The sequence below is a fragment of the Triplophysa rosa genome, linkage group LG18, assembly GCF_024868665.1.
Source record: "Triplophysa rosa linkage group LG18, Trosa_1v2, whole genome shotgun sequence".
NCBI classification, from domain to species: domain Eukaryota; kingdom Metazoa; phylum Chordata; class Actinopteri; order Cypriniformes; family Nemacheilidae; genus Triplophysa; species Triplophysa rosa.
The window spans coordinates 7,038,131-7,053,173 of record NC_079907.1 but is presented as its reverse complement, the minus strand read 5'-3'; the positions used below and the strand labels follow the sequence as shown (position 1 = coordinate 7,053,173).

General features: G+C 38.8%; 1 protein-coding gene across 1 annotated transcript in view; it reads right to left on the bottom strand.

The window, feature by feature from the left end:
- grin2cb (glutamate receptor, ionotropic, N-methyl D-aspartate 2Cb) overlaps positions 1–14,812 on the bottom strand; it is a 38,777-nt gene extending 23,965 nt beyond the window's left edge. The window contains 3 exon segments of the mRNA XM_057359341.1: positions 1,773–2,368; positions 6,600–7,038; positions 13,428–14,812. Coding sequence (XP_057215324.1) covers positions 1,773–2,368; positions 6,600–7,022 — 1,019 coding nt within the window. The 5' untranslated portion in view covers positions 7,023–7,038; positions 13,428–14,812.
- Between the last annotated feature and the right edge of the window lie 231 nt (positions 14,813–15,043).

Below are 15,043 nucleotides of genomic sequence, written 5' to 3'. Positions count from 1 at the left end.
AAGAGTACTGTAGATTTATCCATCTCTGAAATTATACAGAAGACTATTTAGCTGAGGAATGAGGACAGTTCGAATGCAAGTCCTTACTTTTCATTCCGTGAGTGAAATGAATATAAATCAGAGGGTGCAGAGACTAATACATCTACAGTATTCATTCTGGCCACTTTAATCCTCTTTGTCTCATAGACCTGAACATTTTTGCTAAACGAATTGTTCACTTAAGGGTGGCCACAGGCAGATCTGAACATGAAGCAGGATTTAAAGATGCCTTTCAATCCAACTGATGCAAGCAGCTAGTAGCCGAAACTCTTTTCAGATATGATTACATGACTAACTACACCAACAACCTTCAAAATCTAAAAGACCGTTTGATTTGATCATATCCACAATCTCTCAGATTTATAACAATGTAGCAAAGCACATAAAGATTTATTCAATCTCAGCAGTGATCTACAAGCTAGAGAATGCATTACTATAACTGACCAAATATGTACTTTATGAATAAGAACAATATGAATTATTCAACCTAACCATGTGACCTCAAATCATCCCACCAGCCTACTCATGTGTGTCATTTTTCCAGAAGAATATCTTTCCTCTTGCTTTCCAACTTGCAATTTTGTCAATATTTTGCAAATAGGCCACACTTAGAAAAGGGGGTCCTCATGATGACATAGAAAAACATTTTTGGATGAATGGTTCCATAAAGAACTTTTAACATTCAAGGAAACTTTGTGTTTCACAAAAGGTTGTGGAAGAGGTTCTTTAGATTATAAAACAGAATGAAAGAAATGGTTATTATAAGAACATTTGAGTAAATGGTTCTTTGGGAAACCAATTGAAGCACCTTTTTTAAGAGTGAAGATACAGGTGAGGATTTATTTCCTGTGCTCAAGAACAGTTCTGTATTTTAAAAAATGCCTTCTGACAGATGTTTCTTTTTATGTGAAAGATGGGCTGAAACCCGAACAGCACATAAAGGCTGGGAAGATTCCGGATGGAGGACCCAGTCACTCATGTGTCTCCGATACGCTTGATCACAGAAGGCTCGGAGAGGCAATTGGAACGCTTTTTAATGAGGAACCTTGACTCCCAGGTGAACAGCCGATTTAACAAGAAAATCTGGAGGATCTGCCAGTCTCATTACAAGGGAGGAAGACCACAAGAAAAAGCATAAGAATGCAGTGTTTTGTCTGGAAAATCTATTTATGATCAAATCTCCAGTGGCCAACTAAACTACAAGGATTTGCCAGGATTTTGGGATCTGTAAATTTGCCACCAACACATTGCTGTTTAGCCGAATTTGTCAGCAACAAGTTGGACGAAAAATAGGGCAATGGTGGCCAAGGGAAGACTAAATATATGACAGCTTCATCAAACATTACTGGCAGCCAGAATACTCCAAAAAAGTCCAAAGGGTATACTGTGATGCATTACTTTGTTTTTAAAGGACGTGATTTTGATACAGATCAATAAAATAAAAGGTACTACACAGTAATGCCATAGACAAACCATTTTTGTGTTCTTACTGTACAATAACCATTTCTTTTACTTTTTACAGTTTAAGAAACCTTTTTCCACAACAAATAACTTTTCGTAAAACAAAAGTTCATTAGATGTCAAAGGTTCTTTATTGAACCATTCAGCCACAATTGTTTTTTTTCTGTGGTATCGTGAAGCACCTTTATTTTTAAAAGCATAAAATAAAACGTAGCATTTTATAAACAAGCAATGTGGAAGTCAAAATCTAAAAAAGCTTTTTGAAGTCTTACCTGAAGAGGGAATCATTGGTATGAGCTTTGGCAGGACTGTTGCAGTCATTGTTACCCTCTGGAACAAATCCTCTATACTTGTGGAAACTGTGTACCCCTTTTACAATAACCGCCACACCTTCTCGAACCCTCTGACGTAACTTTTTCTTCCAGCGGTCTGTGATAATACTGATCACCCCCACTGGGAAACTCTCAGGTGGAGACACTTCAGGGTTTCCCACAGCCAGACTGGGAATGACCCAGATGTATCCAGGCCCCAGAAGTCCCACATCCGACGCCATCCTAAACAAGTACTGAGCCTCCTCGTGCGAGCAGTACACCAGGAATACCTGCGCATCCACCTGCTGAAGTAATCTGCGTGAACGGATGTCGTTGGACCCCACGGACATCTCGAAGCTCAACACATCCTGCAGCTCCCATAAGAAGTAGCTGGTGTCTGTGAAGGACCGTATGTAGTCCACGAAGGTCTCATAACCGGGATACAAGCTGGTGATCACCACAAAGTTACCCCAGTTGTACTCCTCCATCACTTTGAACATCGCATTAATCTGCTGCTCTACAGAAGCACCCATCTGTAGAAAAGTCGAGCCTTCAGCCTGCAAAATCAAAGCAGAGAACAGAAGACATGTAATCCCACATTTGATGAAAAATGTCTATAAAGCAATCAAGCAGGGAGACCATAAGAAATTTTTAACACTTCCCTTCGTAATTCACACTTAACACACAATAATAGACGTATAATGAAAAGACTAAATCATATCATTACATGTAATACATAAAGGTCAGTGTTACAAATTACAATGGCTCCATTTCAGGTGATTGGGGCGATTGTAGCACTTAAATTAAATTTGCCTACTATAAGTAGTTCTGTCATCCCTATGTGAAAGAACCACAATAACCACAACAAGAGAGTTAACGAAAGAAAGAAAGAAAGTTCATGAAAGAAAGAAAGTCCACGAAAGAAAGAAAGAAAAATAGAAAGTTCATGAAAGAAAGAAAGTCCACGAAAGAAAGTCCACGAAAGAAAGAAAGAAAAATAGAAAGTCCACGAAAGAAAGTCCACGAACGAAAGTCCACGAAAGAAAGAAAGTTCATGAAAGAAAGTCCACGAAAGAAAGAAAGATGCATGTTAATAAATTACAACAATTTAATTTTTTGGGGTAAACCATTTCTTTGAATACAGTTTCACAAATAATACAAATATTTTAAATCGACAAGTGAATGAGCCTCGGATCACATTTCAGTTTTACAGTTTTTTAACGTATACATGAGATCTATTGTAATTCAATCACTGCACATGGGACTCTCAATACCACTGAAATATCATGTATTACTGAGTAACATTAACCTTGAACATGTTCCAAAGCATAAGATACCAGAATTGGATTTACAACACAAAGACAATTCAGACTATTGATCCTATCTGTGGCAGAGCCACGCGTAGCGGTCTTGATTTATTGCCTGACTTTGAACCATTATTTCCCTTTCTCTAATCCCATTAAATAGATTTACACATGACACCTGATACTCGTTTGTCCATGCACCTTTTTCCTTCTACGGTGATGTGAAAAATTCATGCACATTAGATGTGCAGATTATACACTTGGCATGTGTTTATATGTGCATGCAAAATAATGACTCTATATAGTGCTAATCTCAAACCTTGATCTGCCCTTAGTTGAGTTTTGCAGGAAAGCATCCTAACGTCTGCCAACACTGCCAACTACGTTTACTTCCGCCGCTCAGCACGAGGTGTCCTAAACCTACAGGAGGAGGCGTTGTCCAATTAAGTTTCAAAGTGAGAGAAATGGCCGTGGATTTCTGGGAGTGTCAGGACCCGAGAGGTGCTATTCCAAGACTCCACTTCGGCAAGAGCTTTCTCCTTGACAGACTGATCTGGTGTCCTTCAAATAACTTCAGCGGTGAAATTAGGCTACCTCATGGAGAGAGAGAGTGCTAGTGGATGTCAGGTGCTCTGGGATTGCTCCTCAAAGAAAAGAAGCTGGCAGCGAAGAAGTTGTAAAACTCACCCACAACCGGCTCAGCTTTCCTGCGATTAGCACTCCTGAGCCCCTGTAAAACCATTTTCGAGTTATGCTGCAGCAGTCAAAGATTTTAGTTTGCACTCGATTCGGGCAACAAAATGGCAGGATTCTCCGAAGGCCACCATGGTATTGTTACAGTAATAAGGATTGCATGTACACCTTGGGCATGAACTTCATCCCAGAAGTCTCCAGTAGAAGTTTACAGTATTTTCAAAATGGAGCAACATTTTTTATCCAAAGAGACTTACTGTGGATTCCAGGACCTAAACATATCAATTCATGTGTTTCCTGGACATCTTGATCTTGATCTGATCTTGATGTTGCTAGCAGCATGCTTTACCTGTTGAGCTACAAAAACATTTGGCTTGCATTTCGTGCAAGTGCTTTTATACTTCATGTCATGTATATTTACATAGAACATGATGCTAAGTCTCATGCTACTGGGATTTCATGGGAAATCCTTTACCAGATGTTTGTGACTTCTAGTTCAATCAAGAGATACACAAGAACAGCTTATTCAATTGCATGGGATTTCTATGTGCAATTATACATGACTGTTGTGTTGTCTTGAGGTGGCATGAAGATCGGTTCTGACAAAGTCAAAGTACACAGAACATGCTGTCCCATGTCAATTGTTGGCTCCACCCACTACGCGCTGCAATGAAAATATATTTATATGATACAATAAGCATGCATTCCTAACAGAGATTAAACCATTGAAATTGGCTGTCCAATGAAATCTGCTTTTTGGTTGTTATACAAACATGTATTTTCTTTGTGGGCAGTTTTACTAACTAGGCATTCGAAAAAAAAATTGTGGAATGCCTGCATGAATAAAAAAAATGATTAGATGGGGATTAATAATTATAAATGAAAACAGGAAACATGTTTTTCATAGCCCCTAAGAGCTTTTTAAAGTTAAAAAAGTTATTAAAAAAACTATGCAGGGGTACAAATTTCAAGCTCTACAGTTACAAAAATATCCTTCAATCCCTAAGTGCATCACTTCTAATCCAATCCTTACACAATAACCTATTTTTTGGCTTTTTGTTCTATTTTTTATGTTATCAACCTTCATCAATTTGCAAATCTGGGAGTCTGAAAGGCATTAGACAAAAATGACAGCTGGGCAGGAAACAGTCGTCGTTCTCTCTGGTACTGAAGATACTCATCTGTCCCATTCAATTAAGGGCTATTGTGCATCTCACTTAAAGATATACATCTTCTACCATTCCGTGTGCATCATAAATGTTTTCAATAATTTGTGCTTTTTTATATTTCATATCCATCAAGGGTACACAAAGATGATGCAAAATGTGCTGCAAGTGGGTGCTAAAATTAACAAATTGATATGACCAAACATTTTTTGCCCTTCAGTAATGCCTTTTCAATTGAAAACAATAGTGCACCCAAAAAATAAAAATCATGTCTTAATTCATTCAGGTCATTTCCAAGATGTATGAACGTTTTCTGAAAGTGGAACACAAAAGAAAAAATTAAGAATTGAAGGAGGACTGCAGTTTTTGAAAGGAGAACCATAAAAGTCATTTACAGAGATTTGTGTGCAGTTTGATGGTGTGGCACACCAGGATGCTCCCAATACAAAGTTTGAGCTCACGCTAGGATTGTGTAAGAAAATATCAATATTTTTCAGTGATTAATACATTTGAATATGGTCATAGCTCATTTAAAGCATGTAAACAGCTTCAGAATACTTGGAGCACAGTGGCATGTTAACATCATTTTTATAGCATCAGGCCTACTTGAAATCTCCTTTTCTGATAGAAAAGAGTCATATGAGTAATAAGATGTGAGGTTGGAGAAATGAGAAATGATGACTGAATTTTCACTTTCGGGTGAGCTACCCCTTTAATGTCACTAAATGTACTCTTTGATCTCTTTAGTAAGGAACATTCAGTTATCCGTCCTTAGCATTTCAGTGGTATTTCTGAGCTGCTGATCACGTGTATACCATTTAGAAGCAGTAATGCTACCATAACTGTTGCTATCATGAACGCTTCTGTTATTTATAGTTTTCACCTCATGCACTTTTAGAAAATGTCAGTGTGAAAAAAACTGCCAATTTAAAAGTTAGACAAGTATAAATGAAGTATAAACTATATTTAGGGGTTTGCACTATTCTATCACATACAGCTGGGATAACATGCAATTGACAGCTTTTCTCAAAAGAAACGTTAAGACTGCTTTGCGTCCATTCTCTAAACAGGCAAGACTGTCATTTTCTGTTCAAGCTGCAAACGTAATTTCAAAGTCTTACAAGCTGTTGCTTTAATAGATATTGAACAGTTGTACTATATTCTGGATGTTACTCATAAATGTTTTTCAGAAGTTTCCACCCTTCAGTAATCAGTAGAAATGGGACACCACTGTTGGGTGCTGGATTTACATCACAACACCTATTGATTTTCCACACCTCGCAAAATCACTTTTCCACACTGCTGTTCAATAACATATCAGTGCAGGGTCACAAATCACATGTACATGTTAACATTTCTCAACCTCACAGTAGTTATCTTAGACACGTTGTGTTTCTTAAATGAGCTGCGAGAACGAGGTTTCTGAAGTGATTTCACAGATACCCCGGATTAAATCTGGAGTCGATATTTGAAATCTATATATCATGCCTATTTTTGTATGCGTTTTGTCTGCTTTCTGTGTAAGTTTTACCTGTACTGTAAGTCTTTAACCTCTTTTCATTATTTTGTTGCATTGTCATAAATAAAAACCACACAAACTCCACTACCTCCTTTTAAACACTCACCTTATGAGGGATGACAACAGCAGAGCCTCCACTGATGCCCACGATGGGGATGGATGTCTGGGAAGAGATAAAGTCTAAGATCTGTGCCACGGCTTCTGAGTCCACGTCATCTTCAAAGACCACACCGTGAAGGTTCTCTGTAGCCATAGTCTGACAGAGACGGGTGAGAAGAGCTCTGGGGTTTGTGTCATTCACCAGCACGGTGATGGGGTTCACTTCCAAGGGCATGTCTAAGAAGTTTTCTGGACTCAGACGGCCCTTGATCTCGCTGTGGTGGGCCGAACCACTGAAAACCACAGCCACATTTACCGAGGGAGGGACGAAAAACGGACGGCCCCGGCAGGGAGGCATCACGTTGAGTAACAGATTGACGAAGAGGAGGAGTTGAAGAGAAGGACCCCAACACCCTCGAGGAGTGGCCATTTCAGCCTCCTACAGCCTGAGAAACAGAGAGAAAATATTTATAACATATATCATATTATAACAATATTGTATTATTTTTTTGTATAAAGTTATGAACAAAATAATGGTTGTTAATGTATCAGTTTTTCACATTAGCATGTCATTGTTTTTTTTCCAAAACCCCACTGACTTGTTCTGTCATGAAACCAAATGACATCAAACCCAAAATGATTGACAGGCAGCAAGATAAAAAAAACTCCTGACACTTTTTTGGCAGTTTACAGAGTGTGTCACAGAGGCTAATCATGAAATTATCATGATCGACAGCCCTAATTTCAACATGAATTACCCACACACTCAGAATATTGCTGTCATATGACCTATACACTGTATACTGATTTATCTTACAAAGGTGAAATATTATGTAATATGAAATAACGTTCTCATGTAACAGATAAAAGCAAAAGTTCAATGTAAAGTAATCCAGTGCTTAAAACATGACGAGAGAGCATTCACGTGGTCCGAATGTCTATTTCTGTCACTCATAATCTGGGATTGCATGCATTCTGGTGCGCGTCTGTGTGACACAACAGGCCATTAGCAGACTCGGCGGGAGGTATACATTGAATACAGCAGGGATTCACAGCAAACCAAGCTCTAGACACTTCACAGGGGCCGGTCCCTGATCTTCCAACCCACAGATGGTCTGGGTCATTGACAAACTCTTTGCTTTGGTGAGGAAGAACTGCTCGTTTTATGTTTTATTTCACACCACAAGTCACTGCTAACTTTATAGTATGCTTTCTTGGAAGTTACCAGATCTACACAGATGATCTTTAGTCTAACCCTTTCCCTGGCATTGACATCATGTTCCGTCATTTATGACACAACGGTTCACAGAAAAGTTGTCTGTCAATTATGAGAAGACTTGCGTTTTTCCAGCTTTCCATGTTTACTGTTATACATACATACTGTTACACTCTGTCCAGATTGGAATATAAAGGATGATAAAAACAAAGTTTTTTTTGCTAAGAATGTTGTATTTTTTAAGAAACATACCCACATGATAAGACATTAAAAAAAGAACAAATGAAAATGAATTGAGTTTTGTTTAAAAGCAGAGGAGGTGTTCTCTTTTTTTGTATACAGTATTTTATGTTTATATATTCATACATCATTTTGTGAAAATTATAAAAAAAGCTTCCATCTTTTAAAAAAAATGCTGGCAGGATTTAAAGGGACAGTTCACCCAAAAATGAAAATTCTGTTATCATTTACCCAAAGAAATTAACCAAACAGTTCTTGGCCACCATTGACTACCATAGTAGGAAAAATTACAATGGTATAGTCAAAAGGGCCCCAGAACGGTTTGCTTTCCTACATTCTTCAAAATATCTCTTTTTGTGTTAAACAGAACAAAGAACTGTTTGGTTACAAGCCTTCTTCCAAATATCTTTCCCTGTGTTTATCAGAACAAAGAAATTTGTTAATACAGAAAAAAATACAGATTTGGAACAACTTGAGGTGTTGGCTGCGTTTTGTGTTGGCTGACAGAACTTTAACCCCACCTGTATGTTACGGTCTATACAAATAAATCAGGCTCAAAGGACACAGCAAAGACTTGCTTTTCAACGGCGATCTAAATCAGAATCTGATGAGATGCACTTGAATTAGAATCTTAAAGGTTAGGCCCATCCATCCACGCCAGCGGTTTACAACTGTGACACCACAGCCTATTAAACAATCACAGCTAGCTGCTGGACCATGCGCTGTAATTACTACCAATGATAAATGTAACGCTCACATTGCGATTGCTTATCATGTTCCATAAAATGCTCCCATGAATACATCTGGCCACTAACAGACCTAATTGGTATGTTGCGTGTATAAACACCACGCATGAGGATCTGCTGTATTGTTTCACCACGGACTTCTTCATTAGTAGCGCTCCTCGCCAAATGTGGGATCGCGAGTACTTTCTGCTCTAGTGGAAGACAGATGGTGAGGTAAGAAAATAGATATGCATTCCCATCGCAAAAGTGACAAAACATAACACTTTCCAGGAGAAACCCCAGACACTCTGAGAGTTAAAGCCGTCATGCTCACGGTTTTCATTCTTTCTTTATCTCCCTCTCTAGACGAGTTTCGTTTTTTTAATCCTCATTAAAAAGAAAACTGTTCAAACTCCAGTCAATTCTGGCAAAGCATCAATGAACATATTTGTATGCTCGTAACTCAATGAAATCTGCACACTTCATGAAGCTGTAGGGTTAACATAGCAACAGATACAAGTTTCAAGAGAACACAACAGAGGGGGATAGAGAGGGAGAGAGAAAGTGACAAAAGTAAAAGCTTTCATTTAAAAAATACACTTCAATAGGTGTTTCTCAGGCATTTTTTGGCCCGGTGGCCTCTTGTAAAGACACTTTTTACACCCTCACTAACAAATTTTACATAGTTCATACATTTGTCATTTATGTATATGTGTGTACCTGTATGAAATTTTGGTAACACTTTAACGCCAATTGACGTTTTTTTGTAGGCCACCCGTTAGCACCGCACTGGTTCCCTCGACCAAAAGCCTATGGATTTTTCCCAGACGTATAGAAGACTGTAAAAAAGAATCTCTGTGATTAACAAAGGTTCATGATATTTACACGTTTTGTCTATCAAGATAATCTTTACAAATTAACACAACATTTGTTACTTTTAAAGCCAAAATACAATCGGCAGAAGTAAAGAGCTAACATGAGACTATAAACAGACTACACCACGATTGCTCAATATCAACGTCACCACCACCAAGCTTCCGACAACACTTTCCAACTTTATTAAAAACGTGTTCCCTGATAAGTAATTACTCTGTGAATCAAACCCCATCCACGTTTTTAGAGATTTCTGCCTTTGTTGCGTTATTTGTGATATTTCTATGTCCCCGCCAAAGGATGTAGTCACTTTTAGTAACTTGTTAGCAACTGCCGTTTTTAAGACAATAAAGCTTTTAAAAATCAATGAGCAAGTTATAACTGGTGCGTTTTATGTCGTAGATTAAAACGTGAAAATATTTAGAGGTTTTGTTAATCACAGATCTTATTTCAGGCAATTTACCAAAAATCCATTAAAAAAAACCCTTAGACTTTGGGGCGATGGAACCGGAAGTGCTGGACATGCTAACTCGCTTCCGGGCTTTGCATACAAAAATACGTCATCCCTGAGGTACTCTATTCATGCATAACAAATGGAACTTTATTGTAAAGCGTTACCAAAACATTTAGACAATAAGTATTGAACTACTTGTTTGTAACACTCTTTCTTTGGATTATCATACATTTTTTAAATGTAATTTTTTATAATGACTTTCAATATTTTAAGATTAGGTTCGGGGGAAAAGGAAAAAAACATCATAACAGAATTTACAAATTTGTTTAGTTCCATATATTGTGTGTTTGTTGGCCCACCACACATGACATTCTGAACAGCAATGAGACACCTGCAGCTTTGCTTTGATGACAGCAAATGGAGCACACACACAGTCTAGTCGAGCCGCTGCTTAATATATTCACTCACCTGCTTTCAGTCTGTTAGATCTGCTGTTGATGTGGATCTTCACATGTGTTTTTCAAGTCTTTAGATCTCTTTTAAACAAGACTCTTTGATAGATGTTTCACATGGACAATCACATCACAGCTAGTGCATGTGTTCTTATTAAACTCAAACAAAACACCAAAGGAAAGAAATTCAATGTTCATCGATGTCTGATGAATAACAGATCCGTACAATCCGTTTTCACTTCAAAAATTATCACTTGAATTAATCAAAATATAAATGAAAAATATATTACTAATGATGGTTATTACAATGGTCTACGTCTGGCTGAATGACACGTGTACTCACAGCATTACAAATAAACACGAATCATCACAAAATTTAATCTGCACCTTCCATGTAGATAATCGCAGATAGAAATATTTTCTAAGTGAAACACCAGCTGTGGGTGCCAGCTGTCCATGCGGTGTCTGATGGGTGAAGCTGATTAAAGCACAATGGCTTTTAATACATTTTGCATCTGTAACTACAACCTTCACATCAGCCATTCAGTTTGGCACTGAAACCTAAATGTAATTTTAATTACGCTTACATGATTTAATGACAAAGAAACTTAAAAATTAAACTCTGTCAAGAGGATTTATGAAACAAAAAAATGTAGGCTATATTTAATATTTGCAAACTTTCAATGCGTCAAAACAATTTGGAAGTCAAAATTAAAACATATAAATCATATTTTTTCAGTGTTTGTTTAATGTGAATCATTGCATGAAATGCTGTTAAAATTACTCAGGCAGTCAAGAAAAAATGTCAACTGCACAGAATTAGTATCAAAATAGGCTTTCAGCTTCTTCTAGACATGGCAGAACTTTAAACGGTTTTAGATTGGGAGGAAAAAAAACGACAATAAAGGAGCTATGTGCATGGAATTTCTTACACAGTGGCCAGATGGTGGAAAAAAGCGAGAGAGCTGATGTGTTATAGTAGCATGAATTAACATCTTGTGTGTTCTATCAACGTGCGTGTCTCTGAGTTAAAATGCCACCACAAATAAAAGTGTTAGCGAGCTTTAAGGCTGAATTACATTTACGTTTGGAGTTACACTATCGCTGCTATTTACAGCAACAATCCCCCCAGATAACATGTTAATTGATGTTAATTCACGCATAGCTAATCTGCATTACAGAAATCTTTCTGTAATGTGGGACATGAGCTGCCTGGGATGGTATTGGTCTTCAATCTCGTAGGAGAGGAGTGGGATCATGGTAAGTCTCACTTTAAAGTTTGAGGTCACAAAGGTTATGACACAATCCCTCCCTTCCAGATGTTACTGGCTATTTTAACCTCTGTGTGAGCAACCGAATGCTGGCTGACAATATATCCATTGAACCATAGAAACCAACTTTGTCCTAAAGATGAGTATAAAACAAACACACAAATGAAATGATTGTTTATAAATGATAGGATTTGGTCTTTGAAGGCTTGGAGAAACATTTGAGACACACATAACACGCCCAGAGCCATTTAGTATTCCATACCTGTGTTCCTTAAACATTTTTAAGAGCGATCTGAGTTCAGAGGGTTGTGCAATGTCATGGTCAGATGCCACATTAGGGATTCTCAATAAATGACCATTGCATGCCATCACATCACCTGTTCTCTCCATTATCTGGACCAAGAGTCCTAAATAATCAATATATAGTCTACACAAACTAGATACAAAATAATGGAATCGATTCACATTATAGAAATATAGAACAGCATCTCAAGCCTAACATTGCCATTGCCCACATTTTTAACCTGTGTGGCGGTGCAGACGGAATCAGATGTTAATTGTGATGTATTAGTCACAGTCCAAACAGTTGTGATTGGACATTTACTGATGATCTTTTTGGAAATAATCAGAGTCTTATGTCTCATGAATGCTAAAAGGGTCCGGAGTGTCTGTCAGAAATAAATCACCTTAGCATGTTAGATCTGTGTGGTGGGCTCTCATTATCTCTGACACTGGAATACAAACCTATACATACACAGCATTACATTCCTGAATAAGTGATTACATTTTTGTATGTGGACTGTCTCTCTGTCACTTAATCTATTTTGGATAAATAAACAGAGATAGAAAGGCACATGTCGAACAGACTCATATTTTGTGGCATCTCGAATGTCATTTGTATGTGGATATAAATCATGAGAAAAACAAATAGACAATTTGCAACAGCCAGAAACTCAATTGCTCCCCTTTGACCTTGTGCAATATCCGGTCTACAATGTGCGGACATCAATTGCACGATCTGACCATCAACTCAATGGGTTCATTTTTCTGATATGTGTTTGCTAAGTGAAATCATTGAATTAAAAAAGGACCTTTGCCACCTTTACAATCATGTACAGATTCCACAAAAAAGTTATCACCTTTACATGATAAACTGTTGCATTCTATCTCTCTTGCCATAAATAACACCCTCAGTTTTCCCTTTCCTTTCTCCCGTTTTCAATTGTGTGGAAACAGCACCGGTGTCTCAGTTAGATCGAGACAGACAGTGAACTGATATATGCACGCCACTGACATTCCCAATGACAAAAAGTCCCAGTGCAGGTATGTGTCTGGACCGCATGTGTCAGAAAGCATTTAGATCTTGGAAAACCTGTTCACCCGTTTCTGCAACCACGAGAGAGAGTGACGCTCCACCTGTTAACCACGGCGGCTTTAGCCCTATAGGCATACTTCCCCCGCCACGCACTAAACCTACAGACAGAATTACGCTCTCTGTTGACACGTGTCCCTGAAACTGAGCGCATTTTTCTACAGAGGGGCTGTACGTTTCCCCAGAGTTAACAATCAACACAGACAGATTCAATGAAAAGGAGTTTCTTTACCTGTGCCGTCTGAATGCATTCGAGCCCGACCCCAAGCTGTACATGCTCGTGCTGCCTGTCTCCGTCTTCCCTCCTTCCCTCCTTTTGGCCTCTTCTATCTTTCGCACCGTCTCTCTCACCTTCTCTCGACACTTGTGCGAGTCTACTTGTGCGGCAGCTGACGACCCCGCTGTGTTGATGGCATTTCTCTCTCTCTTCCTGGCAAAGAGGGTCAAACTGAAGATGGTGTCAGTGACACAGTGAAAAAAGCTATTGGGGACTGAGTGAGAAATAGAGAGACAAGTGTCCAAAAAAAGAGGATGAAGCAGCTGTTAGCAGCTCGAGACAGCGATGAGAGGCAGCTGGAGAGTCGCAGTTGTGATCTCTGACTGTGGAAAGGTGCGAGAGCAGGTGGGGAGCTGCGCTCAAGAGCGTGCGGTGACTCCCTTGCGCGTCTGTGTGAATGCGTAAGGTTGTGTCTCACTCTATAAATCCTGAATCTCACGTGGATCTTGTTTACCTGTGTGGTAAATAACAATATTTGTAATATAGTACGCTAACTGAAACCCTCAAGCGAAGTTTCTTTTTTGAATCAAGTTTGGCTTTCTGAGCTCAAAAACAGATGCTGTTTATGTGAGAGAGTTCTGGGGTGGACTAACCCTCAATCAGACCGCTCATCCAAAGACTCCGCCCGCTCCGTCACAACCAACCCAGTTCTTCAACCTTGGGGAATAATCATGATGGAATGATGATACTGAGAAGAGAGTACAGCTGATTAAAATAGATTCACATGAAAGACAGGAGCTGACCTTTGGTTTTGTTGGTGGGGACTGATTTTGAGGAATAAGTCCATACAGATGCTTTTCAATTAGTTGCAATGAATTTCCTTCGCTTGCTTTCTTCCGTATCCTTTAAATCCGCAGGTGCCTCTCCAACGAAATCCAAAAAGTTTCAGTTGAGCTGTGGATCATGAAACCAATCCAAAACAAATACCCAATTCAAAATTCAGATATGATGTTTGTCCAGTTTGTAGAGCAGATGTGCACCTCATCTGTTTGATGCGATCTGCCTTCTGCTCTCCAGACCACAGAACAAGCTTCTGATACCTAATCATGATGCTGTACAGATTTATCCTGCCTCCACTCCCCCCTCCTCATTTATTCGCTTTTATTCTCTCTTTTTCTCTCTCTCTCTCTCTCCATCCTGATCTCCTTCTCACTGCATTTATCCAATCGTTTATTTCTCCTTTTGAAACTGTTGGTTCTCTCTACCGCCTTTGTTTTTCTGCCTGTCCTTCCCACATTTTTTTTTATTTGGTACTTCTGCAATTTAAAGCCTGTCTTTTCATTTCAAGCCTTTCTGCCTCATGTCATTCTTATAGAGATAAGCAGGTCTGACTTACAAGATGCTTCAAGCTGTTGATTCTTTCTCTGTCTCTGTCTCTTTCTTTTTAGTCTGTCTCCCTCTCCCTCTCTCTCTCTTGCTCTTGCTCTCTCACGCTGTCTCTGACACTTGTAGTCATCCCTCAACCTTGTCTGTCCTTCAGGTCTGAGGTTGATCCGAATGCAGTTTTGTCCTCTTTAGCTGGAGGGCTATTACCAAATCTCTCCACGTTCTCAACACAAACAAAAACACAG